General features: G+C 41.2%; 1 protein-coding gene across 3 annotated transcripts in view; it reads left to right on the top strand.

The window, feature by feature from the left end:
* Nucleotides 1–17,889, top strand: part of COG5 (component of oligomeric golgi complex 5) — a 412,214-nt gene that overhangs the window by 391,608 nt on the left and 2,717 nt on the right. For all 3 annotated transcript variants that reach the window (XM_044280195.1, XM_044280194.1, XM_044280193.1), the window contains 3 exons: nucleotides 593–669; nucleotides 3,157–3,283; nucleotides 8,370–8,449. In XM_044280195.1, coding sequence (XP_044136130.1) covers nucleotides 593–669; nucleotides 3,157–3,283; nucleotides 8,370–8,449 — 284 coding nt within the window. The remainder of the gene's footprint in view (nucleotides 1–592; nucleotides 670–3,156; nucleotides 3,284–8,369; nucleotides 8,450–17,889) is intronic.

Here is a 17,889-nt window from a genome sequence, read left to right as displayed (position 1 = left end):
GTATTCTTAGGAATTGTTTGGACCATGGTTACAAAGTTCTAGGATATGTAGAATACCAGTTCTACTTATATCTGGAAAATAATTCATATCTTACTGTATATAAAACAGACTGGTACCTGGAAACCGAAGCCGAGTTTGGTTCGGGTTCCAAGTTCTACCAAAGCTATTCAACGAAGTCATGCACGACTTTGTGAATAAATAACTTCGGCTCATCAGAGTCCATACATTCTAATCAGGGGTGCACCTAGCCTTTCTGCTGCCTGAGGCGAAAATTGAAATAGTGCCCCTCCCTCCCCAATGCCAATTCTTAACCTAACCCCTCCCTTCAGCCCATGGCCCTTCGGCTGCCCCCCCCCCCTCTTGCCCCTACCTGGTGCTGCCTGAGGCGATCGCCTCATCTGGCCTCATTGGTGGTGCACCCCGGATTAGGCACAGACATCTTCTGCAGTACATTCTGAAAATGCTAGTTTCTCTTTTACAAGGGTTGAACCTTTACTGGAAAGTCACCCTGGGAAGGGAAACATGAGCAAAATGGTGAGATTTGTATGGAAATCATGATGTAGTACAAACATGAATATTTGTCCTCTTTCAGATGGAATTGGCAGTGGCTCCTCTGTGCAGACGAGTTGCTGACCTTGGAAGGTCATACAGGCTTTTGAGATCCTTCAGGTACGTGTCTGCTTTAATAAACCATAGACAGAGTCCACAAATAGCAGTAATCGGTATTATGTAAAATGATCAAGTTATGGTTTGCCTCGCTGCTACTTTTTATTCTTAAGATCTGTGGTTGGATATCCACAGGTCTGACTTGATGGAATATGTCATTTTTCTGTGGGAATATATAGGTGCATGTAATGTATACTGTATGTGTTTCCTATATTAATATTATTCCTGTATTACTTTTTACTTGAATTTTAAAAACCTTTCAGCCTGAAATTATCCTCTGATAAAGGACACCATCAGGGGTTAAATATTATTTTATTGTGGGCGTACAGTACATGCTCCATTTGATATGAACATCACTACAATATATTGTTATCAGACCCGTGATGATGACAGGTAATTGACACTGACATGCAGAAACACTTACTCTACATCCACTCTTTTATCTGGTTGAGCTTCTTCTTGCTCCGAGAACACAACAATCTGGAATTCATAATGCACATGTCCGGTATTGTAAAAGTCCCTCCAATAATCTTCTCCAGGGCTGTGGAGTCTTAAATATACTATAAGTATTGTATAACTGATCGATTAAATGCAGAACTGGCTGCATATTTACTTTAATGAGAATTTAGGAAAGTTCAGAAACTTTCATCATATAAATGTGTATACTATCAATCTAAGGCTACTTTCACAATGGCGTTTTGAATTCCGATTGTGAGATCCGTTCAGGGCTCTCACAAGCGGTCCAAAACGGATCAGTTCAGCCCCAATGCGATCTGAATGGATAAGGATCCGTTGAGAATGCATCAGTTTGGCTCTGTTGCGCCTCCATTCCACTCTGGATGCGGACACCAAAACGCTGCTTGCCATAGATCTCCAAAATGAACAGTTTCCCAAAGATCACTTGGACAAGTCAGAACACCACTGGAACAGTGTTTTGTGGATGGATGAGACCAAAATGGAACCATTAGTGATCGACAGTACACCCTTTTACGGCGGTCACGAATGGGCTTTAGGCTAGGCTATTGCCTTTTTACGACGGCCTAGTCTAAGTGCTGCACAGGTCTGTCATATGACAGCTGGGCTCCTGTACTTATGGTCTGGATCTGCAGAAGTGACAATCCAGGCTGTTTAACCCCTTAGCGGCATCTAAGTGTTTTAGAGGGAATGGGCTCCTTCTCTCAGGCATCGGCACCCCGCAAATGTGATTGTGGGGTGCCGGTCTTAGTGCGGCAGCCGGGGCCTAATGAAGGTCCCCAGGTCTGCCTGCAGTGTACTGTATGCCTCACTGGCTGCGCCTCTATGATAGTGCAGTACAGATAGTATAATACACTGTACTGTGTAAACGGCCGGCATTATATAATTATCACGTAACTTATCCCGCACTATTAATGCCGGGGGAAAAAAGCTAGCCAGAATTGCATATTTTTTCCTATTTGCCCAAAAAAACTCCAGAATAAAAAGCTCTCAAAAAGTGGTATCTATGCCAAAATAATACTAATGCAAACTACAAGTCATCCTGCAAAATCATAGCCCTCACACAGCTCCTGAACGGTTCACAAACATTTAAGCACCACTGTAAGTCACAGAAGAACAGTTAAAGGGGAAGGACCCCATGAGCATATATACAATGTGTGCAAGTAAGCGGTTATGGTGACTATCTACATTTTATGGCACCCAACCTGTTAATGTGACATTGTCAATGCTGCACTGGAAGCTTACAGCCTGTTTAATGAGTGGGACATCTAGGCCCAGAATACTCCAAAATAAAAACTGTATTTTAAGCATTTTTTACTTTTCTGTCTCTAATTAGCAGTTTTTCATTCATTTCCACTCATTATATTCCCTTAGATGCATGGAAATCTTAGACGTATTGGAAGAGAGGCTAAAAATGAAGGCAATGCACAATTATAGCACAATTAGTCTGTTTTGTTAGTAGCAATCTTTGTGCCGCTGCTTCAACAAGCAGTTATTTATTTCAAGGAGCAGCTTTTATTTATGAATAAATGACATTGTTCATTAAAATGTCCAAAAATGGCACTTAACATAAGCTGAGGAGCAGGTTATTCTGCAAATTGTGTATTGTGTGACCTCTTCCGTGATAATATTGCTTTATGAGGCGCATTAGTCCACTATTATCCCACTAGGATGGGATCACAAGCAGAGAGCTTATTGTATTGCGTTGTATTATAATATAAATGTGATAAAATCCCAGTCGGGGTATATGATCCATTCTGTTATTTGCATATGGTGTAACCATCCGATACGCCTGCGCAGCATGTGTTTTGTAATACATAAGGAATAGCTGTTGGTAGGCTGTTCATCCATATACGTAAATCCTATCCTCTGCTATGTTGTACAGGTATAGTAAAATAATATACAAGGCTGTGGATATAATATAGAATAATTAGAGGGTGCAATCAATACAAATAATATGGAGCTGTCATACCGCCTGTTATATACTGTATATTAATTTTTAACATTTTTTTCTAGGCCTTTACTGTTTCAGACCAGCGAGCATATCGCCAACAGTGCTTCTGTAGGCGAAATCATTCCTTACAGCGTCATCCTCCAGTTTCTCTTCACCAGGGCTCCCCCAGAGCTAAAATCCCCCTATCAGGTAATATAGCTATACACAAGGTACTATGGACCACTGTCCTTACAAGACAAAACAGCATGAAGGCACAAGGTTATTTTGCACAGGCTCAGACTGTTAATGTGTCCTACCGGGGCTGATGTCCAGTGGGCTGCAGCAGCGGGTCATAGAGTGTGGGCCGCTCAACTTGCTACTGTTATATTCCATAGTAAAGTTTTTAAATATGAAGGAGTCTTGTACCCCTGCCCCTGCACAGGCAGGCCTGAAGCTAGTCACGCAGAGCAGTAGCACTCAGTGTATGCTGGCCCCGCCACCCTCTCTCTCAGGCCATTGCTGCCTTGTCAGAGCTACTGCCGGCTCCTGCAATCTAGGCTGAGGTGTGGTAAGTTTTATTTCTTGTGTCTGCCTGGTATGTAATTAGTCTGGTAGCACTGCTGGTCCCGGGTTGTAAAAGAGATCACAAGAACAGCTACTCTGCTATTACTCTGGACACAGTCACTGAGAAGCGGCTTTCATAGGTCATCCATTTAGTATTAGATTCTGATCCTCCAGAATGCAAGATCCTCCCTGTAGATGCAGGCTGGATGTACATTATAAGTGATGCAGGCTGCACACAAGCCTCCATTAAAGGGGTTCTCCGGAAATTATTTAAAATGGCCGCCAGCAACCATCCCAGAATGTTAGCAGGACTGGTTGCCTCCATTTTCGTTGCCTCCACTGGTTGCCTGGGAGGGTGGATGGGGCCTCACTACACACTACATTCTGACACTTGCATATACTACACATGGGAAAGTTTTCCTGTCAGGCTGCTCAGCCATGATGACATATCCCAGGCAGGATCACATCATTACTATATATTGTAGAGCAGTGTAGTGGCGAGTGAGGTCCTGCCCACTACCCATTAGGCAGCTCTGCAAGTGGAAGCAACCACTCTTGCTCACATTCTAAGACTGGTTGCTGGCATCCATTTTAAATCATTCTCACAGAACTCCTTTAACCAAGATAACGGTCTTTTTATACAGAATAATTTTGGCTCAGTGCCAGCACTGATCAATGATATTCAGGTTGACCAGCGCTCTTTTTTTCACAGCCCATTGCACGCTGATTTGTGGGACACACGTTTATTACCATTCATTTTGCTTATTGTTGGCAGCACATAAAGGGAGTCTGTCACCTCCATATGGCCATATACAGTGCTTACATGGCTCTGTAGGCACACCTATACAGGATTGTAACGGCACCTTTGTTCTTTTCTTTAGACTTGCACCAGCAGGAAAAACGGAGTTTAATTCATATGCAAATTAGCACTCGCAAGTGCCCAGGGGCGGCAGTTCAGTGTGTAGGTGCCAAGGCTGCTCTGCCTTCTTTTCACTTTACTCCTCCCCAGCCTCTGCCTTTGCTCGCCCTCCAAGTCTCTTGCCTCATCGATAGGGCAAAGGCAGAGGACTGGGGAGGAGTAAAGTGAAAAGAAGGCAGAGCAGCCTGGGCACCTACACACTGAATGCCGCCCCTGGGCACTTGCGAGTCCTCATTTGCATATGAAATAAACTTCGTTTTCCTGCTGGTGCAAGTCTAAAGAAAAGAACAAAAGGTACCGTTACAATCCTGTATAGGTGTGCTACAGAGCCATGTAAGCGCTGTATATGGCCATATGGAGGTGACAGACTCCCTTTAACATTTACACAGACAATTTGCTACCAACAAATGAGTTATTTTATTTTTGGTGCCACTTGAAAGATGCGATAACCTGTTTGATGAACACCGACACATTCACATGGGCCAATGGTCAGGAACAGCATTGTTCATTCCAGATCTTATGCCCATGTGAAAGAACTCTAAAAGCCCCAATTGATTATTGCCTATTCATGGCAGCTGTCACTTGCATTGGCCTTTTGTGGAGGATGATGATCAATGCTGCATGATTTGGGGGTGTCCTTACCATCATCCTTCTTTTATTTACATGGACATATGTTACGGTGCCTGCAATCTTAACATCCAGTGTCACATGGACATGATCACATGCTCCGCTGCAGCCAATGACTGGCTTCAGCAGTGACGTGGCCACAAGCACTACTACACTGAAGACAGTCATTGGCTTCAGCAGAGCATGTGACCATGCCCATGCTGTGCCAGATGTGAATATGGACAAAGTGGAGTCAGTGTGGAGGACTGGAGCGGCATGGAGCAGGTAAGTATGAGTCTTCTGTTTAGAGAGGCAGGCTACTAGTGCTTGGTTAAAAAAAAAAATATATAGATTATTCCCGGAGAACTGCTTTAAGGCTACTTAACATGCACTTGAGGTTACTGTCTGCACTGTGACAGTAGACTACACAATACCAGTGGTACTTGACATTGTTCATATTGACATTATCTTGCTGCTCATGTACTTTAAAAAAATGTTATTTGTTTAGTATTAACCCTTTTGCTGACCAGGGTGTTTTGGCATTTTGCATAGTCAGGACAATTTTCACAGTTTTGACATGTATAAATAACCCTAAGTTACAAAATAAGAAAACATACTAACCCCCATAACTATATATTTTCTCAAAGTAGACACCTGTCACTTTGTCAAAATGCCACTCTATACAGTAGATACAGACGCCGTCATGCAACTTTAATTTTTCATTAAAATTGCATATGTGGGTAAAAGGTGTGACCCAAGCAGAAAGTTATATTGACCACACCTCTTAAAGATAAATGTTTAAAGTCTATGTACACCTTTGGGGGCATTTATTTTCATTATTGTATTGTACTTATTTTGAGCTAACAATCATTTTTTTAATTGGTCTTTATTAAAAATATGGAATCCTTTTTTCTGTACAGAGGTGAGATGCTGTAATAGCAGCCTGTGGATTTTCTCTCTTTTTCCGTCATCTGGTGAGCAGACAGACTCCTTATCTCTGCTCTATGACCTTTTAAACGCTCATTAAAGCTGAATCCTTATATTACTAATAAGAATGTGGTGTAAATAGGTGTTTAGGACCTTTTAGCAGCTTACAGATAAGAGCTATTAGGTGATCGGCACAAAGTGAAAGGACCAGTCACACAGTTAGAAAAATAGTTAACCTTTTTTTGACAGAATGGCTCAATATTTTTATTAAAGGCCAATTGAAAATATGATTTTTAGCCAAAAATAAGAAAAATGCAATCATGAAACAAAATACATAGCCTTTAACATTTGCAGGGTTCATAATTACCATTTAGGCCTAAATTGACATGCACAAATCTTCATCAGTAGCAACCTATAAAATACAAGGATTACGGTCCTTGAAAATGAAGTGCAACCCCAAAACCAATACATTTGCTGAAAGCAGACCTGATGATTGCAGTTGCCTTGATGGCCTGTTGACAACCGTCAACATTCGGCGAGTGCTTAGCATACTGTGTATAAAAATATAACCTGATAATTAATACACGCAACCACCTTCATGTAACTGTGACAAACAGGAATTATTTTAAAAAAGCATGGAAACACATGTTTGCACATAAAACATACATCCAAGCAGAAATGTACACATAGAAATAAAGTAAATGTGTATTATATTAAGGTGTGCAAGTCTCATATATACCACAAGCATATACATCAACGAGAGCTTGTACCCTTAGAAACTCTGGAACAGAGGCCATGTAATATTCGGTTACTGTCCACATATGTGTTAAAAATGTACACTCTACACGGCAAACTGCATCTTTTATACCAAAAATCTACATTTTCTGACAGTGCAAAACATACCATGTATAAAAATATAACCCGATAATTAACCCCTTAATGACCTCCCATATGCCTTTTTACAGCGGTCACTGAGGGGCCTTAGGCTGGGCTGCCACTTTTTTACAGCGGCTTAGTCGAAGCGCTGCAGGGGTCCCCCTTGCAGCAGGGCGCGGGGACCCAGCTCTCACATGAGAGCGGCGGCCCTGCTCTAACAACCCGGACCGGCAGGAGTGCCGAACCGGGCTGTTTAACACTTTACATGCCGTGGGCAATGGCGCCTGCCACATGTAAAGTGCTGACAGAGGTTGCAGACTCCCTCTGTCTCCCATCGGCACCCTGCAAATGCGATTGCCGGGTGCCGATGTGTGTGAAGGCTGCCTGAGGTCTGATGTAGGCCCCAGACCAGCCTTGAGTAAGTTCCAGCAGGCTGCACCTCTCTGGTGCAGCCTGCTGGTCAATGTCAGAATAGCATTGCCATTAAAATGCAATGCACTATAGGGAATAATGCATTGCATTTTAAAAGCAATCAAAAAGCTGTCTGTTATAGTCCCCTTGTGGGACTATTAAGTGGTAAAAAAAAATTAAGTTTTTTTTTCATTGAAAATACACTTTTCAATGAAAAAAACTGCAAAATCTTACCCAAATGTTTCGTAACGACTCTGACTACACAAATATCACGTAAATTATCCCCTACGGTGAACACCGTAAAAAAAAAATCAGAATTGCAAAATTTTTCTTAGTTGCCACCGAAAGAATAACAAGCGATCAAAAAGCGCCATTTGCTCCAAAATGTTACCAATGAAAAATACAAGTCGTCCCTCAAAAATCAAGCCCTCACACAACTCCATATAAAGAAAAATAAAAAAGTTATGGGTCTTGGGAAGTGGCATTTCAAAACATGTTTTCCTTTAACGAAAAAAGGGGTTTTATTGCAAAAAAGTAGTAAAACGTAAAAAAAACTATATGTATTTGGTATCACTGTAATCGTACTGACCCATAGAATAAAGATATTCTGTTATTTATACCGAAAAATGAACGCCGTCAAATTTATTATGTAAAAACGCAGTGGCAGTATTGCCGTTTTTCCCATCTCCCTCCCAGAAAGAGTTAATAAAAGTTAATCAGAAAGTTATGTGTACCCCAAAATGGCACCATTAAAAACTACAACTTGTCCCGCAAAAAACAAGCCCTCATAAAGCTATATAGATGGAAAAATAAAAAAGGAAGAAAAACTCTTGGTCAGTAAGGCCCAAAACAGGCTGGTCACTGAGGGGTTAATACATTCGAACACCTCCATGCAACTTTGCAGGAAACTGATTATTACCAAAAATTGGACAAAAATAAGTCAGAATTACCAAACCCCTTCTGTTATAACTGTTCTTCTATGTTGTTCTTTAGAGGGCTGAATGGTCAATTGCTCGTTACTCCCAGTGGCTGGATGATCACCCAGCTGAAAAGGACAGGCTGGCTCTAATAAGGTAAAAGATACAGCAACCTACCTTTCATGAGTTTTTTATTTATTTATTAGGCCACTGTCAGAAATTTGAAATCTAACCATAGACACTTGTATTATTAGGTTTTTATAGACATGTTCTAGAGCAGGAGCTGCTGAGCAGATTGATATATAGTTTTCTGGGAAAAGATTCAGTAAAACTTGTATTTTATTCAAATAAACTCCTGCTCAGCTCTGTAGTCATGTGGGCGGTCCTACTCAGCGATTGACAGCCTTCTCCCTATGAGTGAGTATACACAATCAGTAGGGCCTCCCACTGGAGGAGTTATAATATTTGCTGAATCATTTCCAATATCAATATATCTATATACTAAATATCTTATATATCTGCTCAGTTCCGCCTGCTTTATAACATGCAGCCTGCAAATTGCCCTGCATTTTCATGGTGACGGGTTCCCTTTAAGGCTACCTGCACTCGTTGTGGATTCTTGTGCGGAAAAATCACAGTGTAATACAGCACAAGCAAAGTAAATGAGATCAGATAAATCTCCTGTACACTTTACTTTTTTCTTCCATGCGGAAATTTGCCTGCTGTGCCGATTTTGAAATCCGCAGCATGTTAATCCTTTGTGTGATTTTTAGTACAGATTTCACCCTTTTCAATGGAAGGGTGAGACACATTTAATCCACACCAAAAACTGCAAGTAACACATGCAGTTTATGGTGAGGTTATGCTGTGGAAATGCGCAGAAATCTGCAAGGGGATCTATGAGGATTTGCTGTACAGATAGCTTAGTGGTGTCTGTGATAAGGAGTACTACTTTCTGGCCTCTCCCCGTAAAGAACCCAGGTATGGTTGTAGGTTTTTAATGTAGGATTTGACCTATAACAGCAAATTCTTCCCAATCATCCAAATCCATTAGACATTCACATAAAAGTTCACATACAAAGCTCATAAACCGTGAGAACAGAAGAATGTCTGATACCCTCTGGATAACCTCCTTGTCAAAAGCACTGGGCATCCAATGTTGGAGCCTGAAAGGGACACACTGTGTCATAGGCTACTCCTGCTTCTACACACAGCGGATGTCTGGTACCAGCAGGTCTCAGTGGTCAGTCTATCGGGCCAGAACCCTGCCCATCACACCTACACCTATGTCGTTTTTACCTCCCATGTGACCTCCCCATTCTGGGGCCTTATACACATCAAAGTTACTCACAGTGTCCATGATATTACCATATGCACTACAATCCCACTAATGACACAGTCAGCCATGATGTCACCATGGCAATGATATTGCCAACCCCCTGCAACCACTATTGCTGTTTTAGGTGCCTACACTTAATTTCCAGGTTTGGCACCCTTTGTGATTTCGCTGCTCTACATATTTCCACTTATGGCATAATAAACTGTAATAAGGAGAGTTAGTGGGAACATGTCAGGCAAAGTCATTGTCTTCATAATATCTGGTGCCCTACGGACAACACACCAGCCCATGTTCCTAACAACCCAACTTTGATGACATCAACAGCAGGGACATATTCAAGGCACCTACTTCAGTGGCATCATCAGACCTCACGACCAGGACTAGATAAAAGGTGTCCATGGTACAGAGTAGTCCTTTCTGTCTCCAAGGACATACCGTATGTATCTCCTTGTGGTAAAGGTTCTAAGCTTACTGTACTATGGTGAAGGGTGTTGCTGAACAAAGGAGACAGCATTTGGCCTTTTTGACAACCATGATTCAGATCTCTGCATCTGTGATTGGTAATCAATTTGATTCTCAAATTTTTTGGGTTCAGATGGAAAAGTGGTCAGATAATAGGTTTCTGTGGGCAACTGCTTAACATACTAACTGCACTGCTTTTATGTTTTGGGTGAATTATTGTCTACATGGTTAGATATGTGACTTGCACTGTTTCCTTTGCTCCTCTGGATTTTATAAACACCTTCATATAACTAAAGACTTTGCTTTACCCTTTTCTGTAAAATGCAATCTCTACTGCAAGAATTACACAGCCTCGTGATCAGAAGAACATTATTATCCCATTAATTATTCTAACTTTTCTAGGAAGCTGAACATTATTTGCAATTTCATCATAAGCAAAAAGCAATAGATTCAACAAACAGATGTGTTTATTGCGATAAATGGAATCCTGCATTTGTCTACAGGAGAAACCTTTCTTCCATCTCTGCTACACATTAAATGTCACCAGGCTGTGATTAGATAGTAATGGATTTCAGTCTTGTAATGGTATTCTTGTACTGAATATGCTCATATCTATTAGACAGATAGTACTGCATGGCTTTCGTTTGTATCCAGTGGACATAAACATGAGCCTAAGGGCTTATTCAGACGACCGTAGTGTTTTTCAGATCCGCAGATTGCGAAGCCGCTAAACACGGATGCCGACCCATGTGCGTTCCGCAATTTGCGGACCCCACATGGTCGGCATTATCACAGAAAATGCCTATTCTTGTCCGCAATTGCAGACAAGAAAAGAACATGCTCTATTCCGTGGAACGGAAATTAATGGGTCCGCACCTGTTCCACCAAGTTGCAGAACGGGTTCAGACCCGTTCATACGGCCATGTGAATGGGCCCTAACAAGCAGTGCTGAAAACCAGGGATGCAGAATTAGCAGGACATGTCTTATCCCAGAGTTTATGTAATGTGGAATTAAACTTTTAAGTCCCATGCACATGGTCTTAATAGTTTTGCAATCCGCAAAACATACCGTCATTTGCATGCCGAAATTTTTTTCCCAACTCCAATAGAAATGTCCTATTCTTGTCTGCAAAACGGACAAGTATAGGACATGTTCTGTCTTTTTCATTGAAATGAATGGGTCCGTATCCAATCAGCAAACAAGATTGGATGTCGACCAAACATACGGCATGAGTCCTAAACCTGTTTGAGATGAGGATCATTTTCATATTTTCATCCCCGCCTTCCAAAGACCATAGCTTTTTTTACTTTTTCATTCACATAGCCATATGACAGCTTGTTTTTGGCAGGAAAAGTTTCTTTTTTTATTGCCACTTTTTTATTTACCATGGTTTCTATTGAAAAATGGGAAAAAATTATACGGGGTGAAATTGAAAAAAGAAATCTGGCATTTTCTGGATTTCGTTTTCATGGTGTTCACGATGCGCTAAAAAATGATATGGCATCCCTTTTCTGTGGGTCAGTACAATTTTGACAATACCAAATTTATATCGTTTTATGTTCTACTACTAATCTAATATTTTTTTTTTTTGTATCGCCATATTCAGAAAGCCATAACTTTTTTTTATATTTTTGTGTACAGAGCTGTGTGAGGGCTTGCTTTTTTCAGGAAGGGCTGTAATTTTTATTGGTACCATGGGGTAGTTATGACTTTTTGATCACTTTTAATTAATTATTTTTTTCAGGGGCAAAGTGATCACAAAACGATCATTCACTATTTTGATTTTGTTTCCTTTTACGGCATTCACCATGCTGGTTAAAAACCTTTTACATTTTAATAGTTCAGACATATAGGATCTTGTTTATATGTAAAAATGGAAAAGTTGTGATTTGGTTTTTAATTGTTTTTAGCTTTTGAAAAAAAATGTTTTACTCCCTAGCAGACTTGACAGTGGAATATACCATAGAACACGCTTGTCTCATAGACTGCAGTAGTTTACGTTTGCAGTCTAGGGTGTCCCCAGTACTTACTATTAAGCCCTTCAGGAGGCAGGGCTTAGGCTACTTTAACACTTGCGGCAGAGTGATCTGGCAAGCAGTTCCGTCGCCGGACAGCGTTTGTAGATGGATCCGGATGCGGATCCGTCTTACAAATGCATTGCAAGAACGGATCTGTCTCTCCGGATGTCATCCGGAGAAACGGATCCGTAATATATTTTTTTCACATTTTTACCGGTCTGCACATGCGCCAACCGGAAGGACGTATCCGACATTGCAGTATTTTTAATGCCCTATCTGGCACTAATACATTTCAATATAAATTAATGCCGGACCCGGCATTCTGGCAACTGATCCGGAATTTTGGACGGAGATAATACTGCAGCATGCTGCGGTATTTCCTCCGTCCAAAACACGAATGACTGAACTGAAGACCTCCTGATGCCTCATGAACGGATTTCTCTCCATTCAGAATGCATGGGGATAAAACTGATCAGTTCTTTTCCAGTATTGAGCCCCTATGACGGAATTCAGTGCCGGAAAAGAAAACTGCTAGTGTGAAGGTACCCTTAACATGGAGTTTACAGTGGCAAGTCTAGGAGCTTTCACAAGGCCTATGGCTGCCATAGCTCTCAATCGGCACCCCATGATTTTGCTGCCTGGATTTGGGGACCCAACCTCTCAGATTCCTCAGTTATTGACTGTGGCACCTGAGAGTTTAAATGTTCAGGATTGGAGACGAGCACACATGTGGAACCCACTGCATATAGAGCCGGCTCTGGTTTTTGTTATTTTTTTATTACATTTTTTTTATACATTTAACTTATTAATTAACTTGTATTAACTCTTTCTGGAGTAAATAAAATAAATCTTTTTTTTTTTTTTTTTTAACATTCACTTTGAGACAGATAACATGTTGCCTTTATTCTTTGGGCCAGCATAATTTCAGTAATAACAAATTTATCAATGACCTCACTGATTATTGGTAATCAGTGAGGTCATTAAGACATCAGGTTTTTTAGGCGGAACGTGGGTCCATGTCAAAATAACTTCAGAGCATATCCTACTTGATCCGAGGCTTGGATAAAAATAGTCTATGCTATGGGGTAGTCCAAGATTTTCTTGGACTACACCCCGAGTGCTCAAAGCTGCCAATGTGTAATTTATTGCCATGGTTTTAGACAACAGCTGATAAAACAAAAGGCCATCTGAATTCAACCTAAGTCTAACAGGAATCCTATTAGGGTCCTTTAAGGTCTAATGTGTGTACAAAGTTGGTGGACATGGGGGCCTTCCTTAGGCCCTTCGCTGCCATGACAATGCATTGGCACCCTGTGGTCTATATTGCAGTGTATTATGTTAGTTACAGGGAAAACTGACAGAGCTGTTAGGCCCTGCCAAAGGCATATGTACAGGTTAGGACTGATTGTGTCATGGTGGGATAGAAGTTGGGTTTGGGGTAATGGATTCACAAGGTGATAGCCTACCTACTGTCTAGCCACTTAGATGCTGCAGTCCCTATTCAGTTTGGCTTTTAAAGGCGTAAACTTCCAGTATTGGAGTCAAGTCAATGGATCAAAGCTCTTAGCTGTGTCTAAAGTCTAAGGGCTCTTTCACACGAGCGGATGCCGTGCGTAGAATCCGCTGCATGAAAGAGTTCCAAGCCCTGTTCCGGACAGCAGATAAACGGCGCATTAACATGACTGATAATGCTCTGTGCCTCTATGTGATCTTTTTACTACACAATCACAGTGAGATAAAGTTGTCACCGTGATTTTGTAGTAAAAAGGTCACATTGATCATGTTAATGCTCTGTGTCTCTGATGTCCGGAGCACAGTTTGGCACTCTTTCACGCAGCGGATTCCACGCTTGTGTAAAAGAGCCTTGCAGTCTAGAAGAGGCTGTTTCTAGTGTTATTCAGTAGACTTGGTGATATGAGGGCCAGAAGAGTGTCTCCAGTTGTGAGAGCCATTTGCTGAATTCACACTTTGGGTATTTGTGGCATTTTTCCAGCAGTTTTTTGCTTCCTATAAAAACAGCCATCAGATGTTTCTGTGTAGGAAACCTTATATTCTGTTGACTCCCAGCAGACCTTTTTATATTGGGCTGTTTTTGGCACTGGTGCAGTTTTTCCCTAAAACACGATATGTTAAATCTGTGAAGTTATTGGGGATGTTTCATATCCATAGACTTCAGTTCTAGAGATGCAGCTGTCTGTAACCCCTATTGTCGTTTTTGGTGTTTCTGGTAGTTTGATATGTTTTTGTACCCAAAAAAAAAAAAAAAGCATATTAGTTTTTTGTACCAAAAAAAATCCCTGCATATTAATGTACATGTATGTCATCATCTTTTTAGAATCTGCACTGTACTCTTTCAATATTTTGCTTACACGCAGGGAAATGTATAATTTAATATATACCATTTTCAGCATTTAGTTGGTTTGGTAATGAAAAATAATGCACTTTTTTCAGAGCAGCATAAGACATGAGCAGCTTTTCTATGTAATGAGATCTTTCTTATCGTTCTTATTGCATGTTTATCCTCTCTTTTGTACTGCATCTTTTTAAAAATAATTTCCTCTGCCTATCTGTCTTACTTTGATTTTTTAATTTTATTTTAATCAAACTGCAATATTAAACTGGGATAAGCCATGTGCCTTGTTATGGAAGCATAGAAAAAATTGATAACCGCAGCACTCTCTGTCTTCAGTAGTGTATAGTTTATTCTACATAACAGTCTTTCTCATACATGCTTGTATACAGTCTGGGGCTTATTCCGAGTAGTGTTGTTTTCTTTTCTTAATAAGTTGTTATGGAAGCAGTGACGTGGTGTTTGTCAGCAGGCTTGCTATTAGTGAAAACTAGATTGTCAAGTATCATAAGCCTCATCAAATGAATGTACCATGCATAAAAGATTGTGGGGCAGTTACACTGTCAGTCTTAGTGCAAAGTCCATCAGCGCAAAATGAGCCAAAGAGGCATCGGCCTCTTAATAAACTTGGCGCATCTTCTCACTGTGCATCAGAAAAACAAATCTACATCTGCTATGAGCCAGTGAACTATCCGGTTTATATTATAGTAAATCTGACAGGCACCATGCTTTCCTGCTAAGCCCCATCCACTTGTTCGCAAATATGTTGGGCGTTATAATTTGTGACTTCTATACCTCACTTCTCCTATATGTCACTTTACGTGAAATCAAGCGCTCTAGTGTAAGAACTTGAGTGTATTCACATGTTGCTGGATTTGTGAATTTTGCAAAACTACAAAGTTGGGTAATGCTTGAAAAAGTCTGCAAAAGCCACTCTTTGACCACAACGTAAGAATAAGCCCATTGTGTAGGTGCTGTTTAAAGCTAGGAAAGGTAGGTTCAAAGTAGTGATCTAATGGATTACTAGGGAAACTTTCTACACCATGGGGGAGATTGCTCAAACTGGCGTAAAGTAGAACTGGCTTAGTTGCTCATAGCAACTAACCCAAAGGAGCTGGGGAAAAATGAAAGGAGGAATCTGATTGGTTGCTATGGGCAACTGAGCCAGTTTGATAAATCTCCTCCTATATTTGTATACATGAGGCCCAGTGTCTGTAGAAGTGACGAGTAAAGCAGCACTAACCATGCATATAACACAGTTCATCTGAGACAGGTTTGAGGAGCGGTAATGCCAAAGTAGGGGAAATGGTTTAATTCCCGAAATATTTTGAAAAAATTTGCTTTATTGGTTCAGTACAAAGTATTACAATGACAATACAGAAAGCTTAAGGGTACTTTCACACTTGCGTTAAAGTTTTCCAGTATAGAGTTCCGTCCTAGGGGCTCAATACGGGGAAAAAACTGATCAGTTTTATCCCCATGCATTCTGAATAGAGAGTGATCCGTTCAGGATGTCTTCAGTTCAGTCAATCTAACGGTATTTGGCTGGAGAAAATACAGCATCATGCTGCTGTATTTTCTCCGTCCAAAATGATCCAGCATTATTTTCCATTGAAATGCATTAATACCGGATCATTTATGAGACTGATCCGCATCCGGATCCGTCTACAAATGCCATCCTTTTTCTTACGAATTTCCGGATCTGGCAGGCAGTTCTGGCGACGGAACTGCCTGCCGGAATCCAACAACACAAGTGTGAAAGTACCCTAAGATCTACAAGCCACACTACATGATCATACACATTACATACCTCTCTTCGTTCAGTTTAAATGTTGAATACCTTTGTAAATACCTCCTCTTCTCATAATCACATATCTTCTCCCTGTTAACATCCATAAGATTTCTGCTTATGGTTTTTCTTGCCAGAAGGCAGTCATAGGGCTAAAACAGCTTATGGCGAGTTTACACAGGCCGACTGTTGGGCAGATTATAGGGGATGAACCCTCATTCCCAATAATCTGCCTGTCTAAAGCTAGGGCTACACAGCAACACTGGTTGTGCGACAGCTGTTGTGGCCAGGTTCGCTGAGTTGTGGTGATCCCATAGAAATGAATGGATCGCTGTGCCAGTCACAAGAAATCCAACAAAATCCACAGTGTGTGAAAGTACCCTAACTGTAGGAGTTGGCGATATAAACTATATACATTTGGGCAACAATATAGATTTTGTCTAGATCGCCCTATCGCGATAGATGACCACGGAGCGGTAGTGAATTGAAGAAGCTTCTCACTCACCGCTCCTTGGCATCAGGTTGGGTTGGAGGATGGCTATGGCGCTGGCTGGGGACATGGATGATATACATACAGAAGAAAATAATATATTGCGATATATATCGTTATCGCACATAGTTCAAATGATATCGCGATATAGATTTTAGGCCATATAGCCCAGCCCTTCCTAACTGTACATTTAAACTGTGAAATATTGGTTGAGATTGTAATTTTATTTTACCCCACAACTATGTGACTTGCCCCATCTACCCTCACTGTTTGTAGTGAGCATGCTATGTGGCATTACTATATAGTGCCACATTGTCGGCTACTGCTATCAGGGATCCAGACAACATGAAACAGCGCTCATCCCTAAGATTATGTGAAGATGGGATCTGCAGTCTAAGGCCCCTTTCACACGGGTGAGAATTCCGTGTGGGCGCAATGCGTGAGGTGAACACATTGCACCCGCACTGAATCCGGACCCATTCACTTCAATGGGGCTGTGTACATGAGCATTGATTTTCACGCATCACTTGTGCGTTGCGTGAAAATCGCAGCAAGCTCTATATTGTGCGTTTTTCACGCAACGCAGGCCCCATAGAAGTGAATGTGCGGATGCGGTGCAATTTTCACGCACGGTTGCTAGAAGATGATCGGGATGGGGACCCAATCTTTATTATTTTCCCTTATAACATGGTTATAAGGGAAAATAATAGCATTCTTAATACAGAATGCTTAGTAAAATGTCCATTGAGGGGTTAAAAATAATAAACAAATTTAACTCCCCCCATTCACTTGGTCATGTAGTGGATCTCCTCTTCTTTCTACTTTCTTCAGGACCTGGCTAAAGGACCTTTGATGATGTCACTGCGCTCATTACATGGTCCATCACCAGAACACCTAACCTAAACCCCGAACTTCTTTGAAGATGTTCGGTTCTGGGTACCGAACATGCCGATTTTTTTTCTCGCGCGCGTGCAAAATGCATTAAAACGCTTTGCACTCGTGCGGAAAAATCGCGCATTTTCCCACAACGCACCCACCTCTTGTCCGGCCCTCACACGCCCGTGTGAAAGAGGCCTTAACTGTAAACCGAAATGGTCTTTAATAAATCCTCTTCAAACTAGGACACTTCTGAATAATACCTAGTTGA

This window comes from Bufo gargarizans, chromosome 2 (genome assembly GCF_014858855.1).
Source record: "Bufo gargarizans isolate SCDJY-AF-19 chromosome 2, ASM1485885v1, whole genome shotgun sequence".
NCBI lineage: Eukaryota > Metazoa > Chordata > Amphibia > Anura > Bufonidae > Bufo > Bufo gargarizans.
The sequence above is the reverse complement of the archived record's forward strand: the minus strand, read 5'-3'. Positions and strand labels throughout refer to the sequence as shown.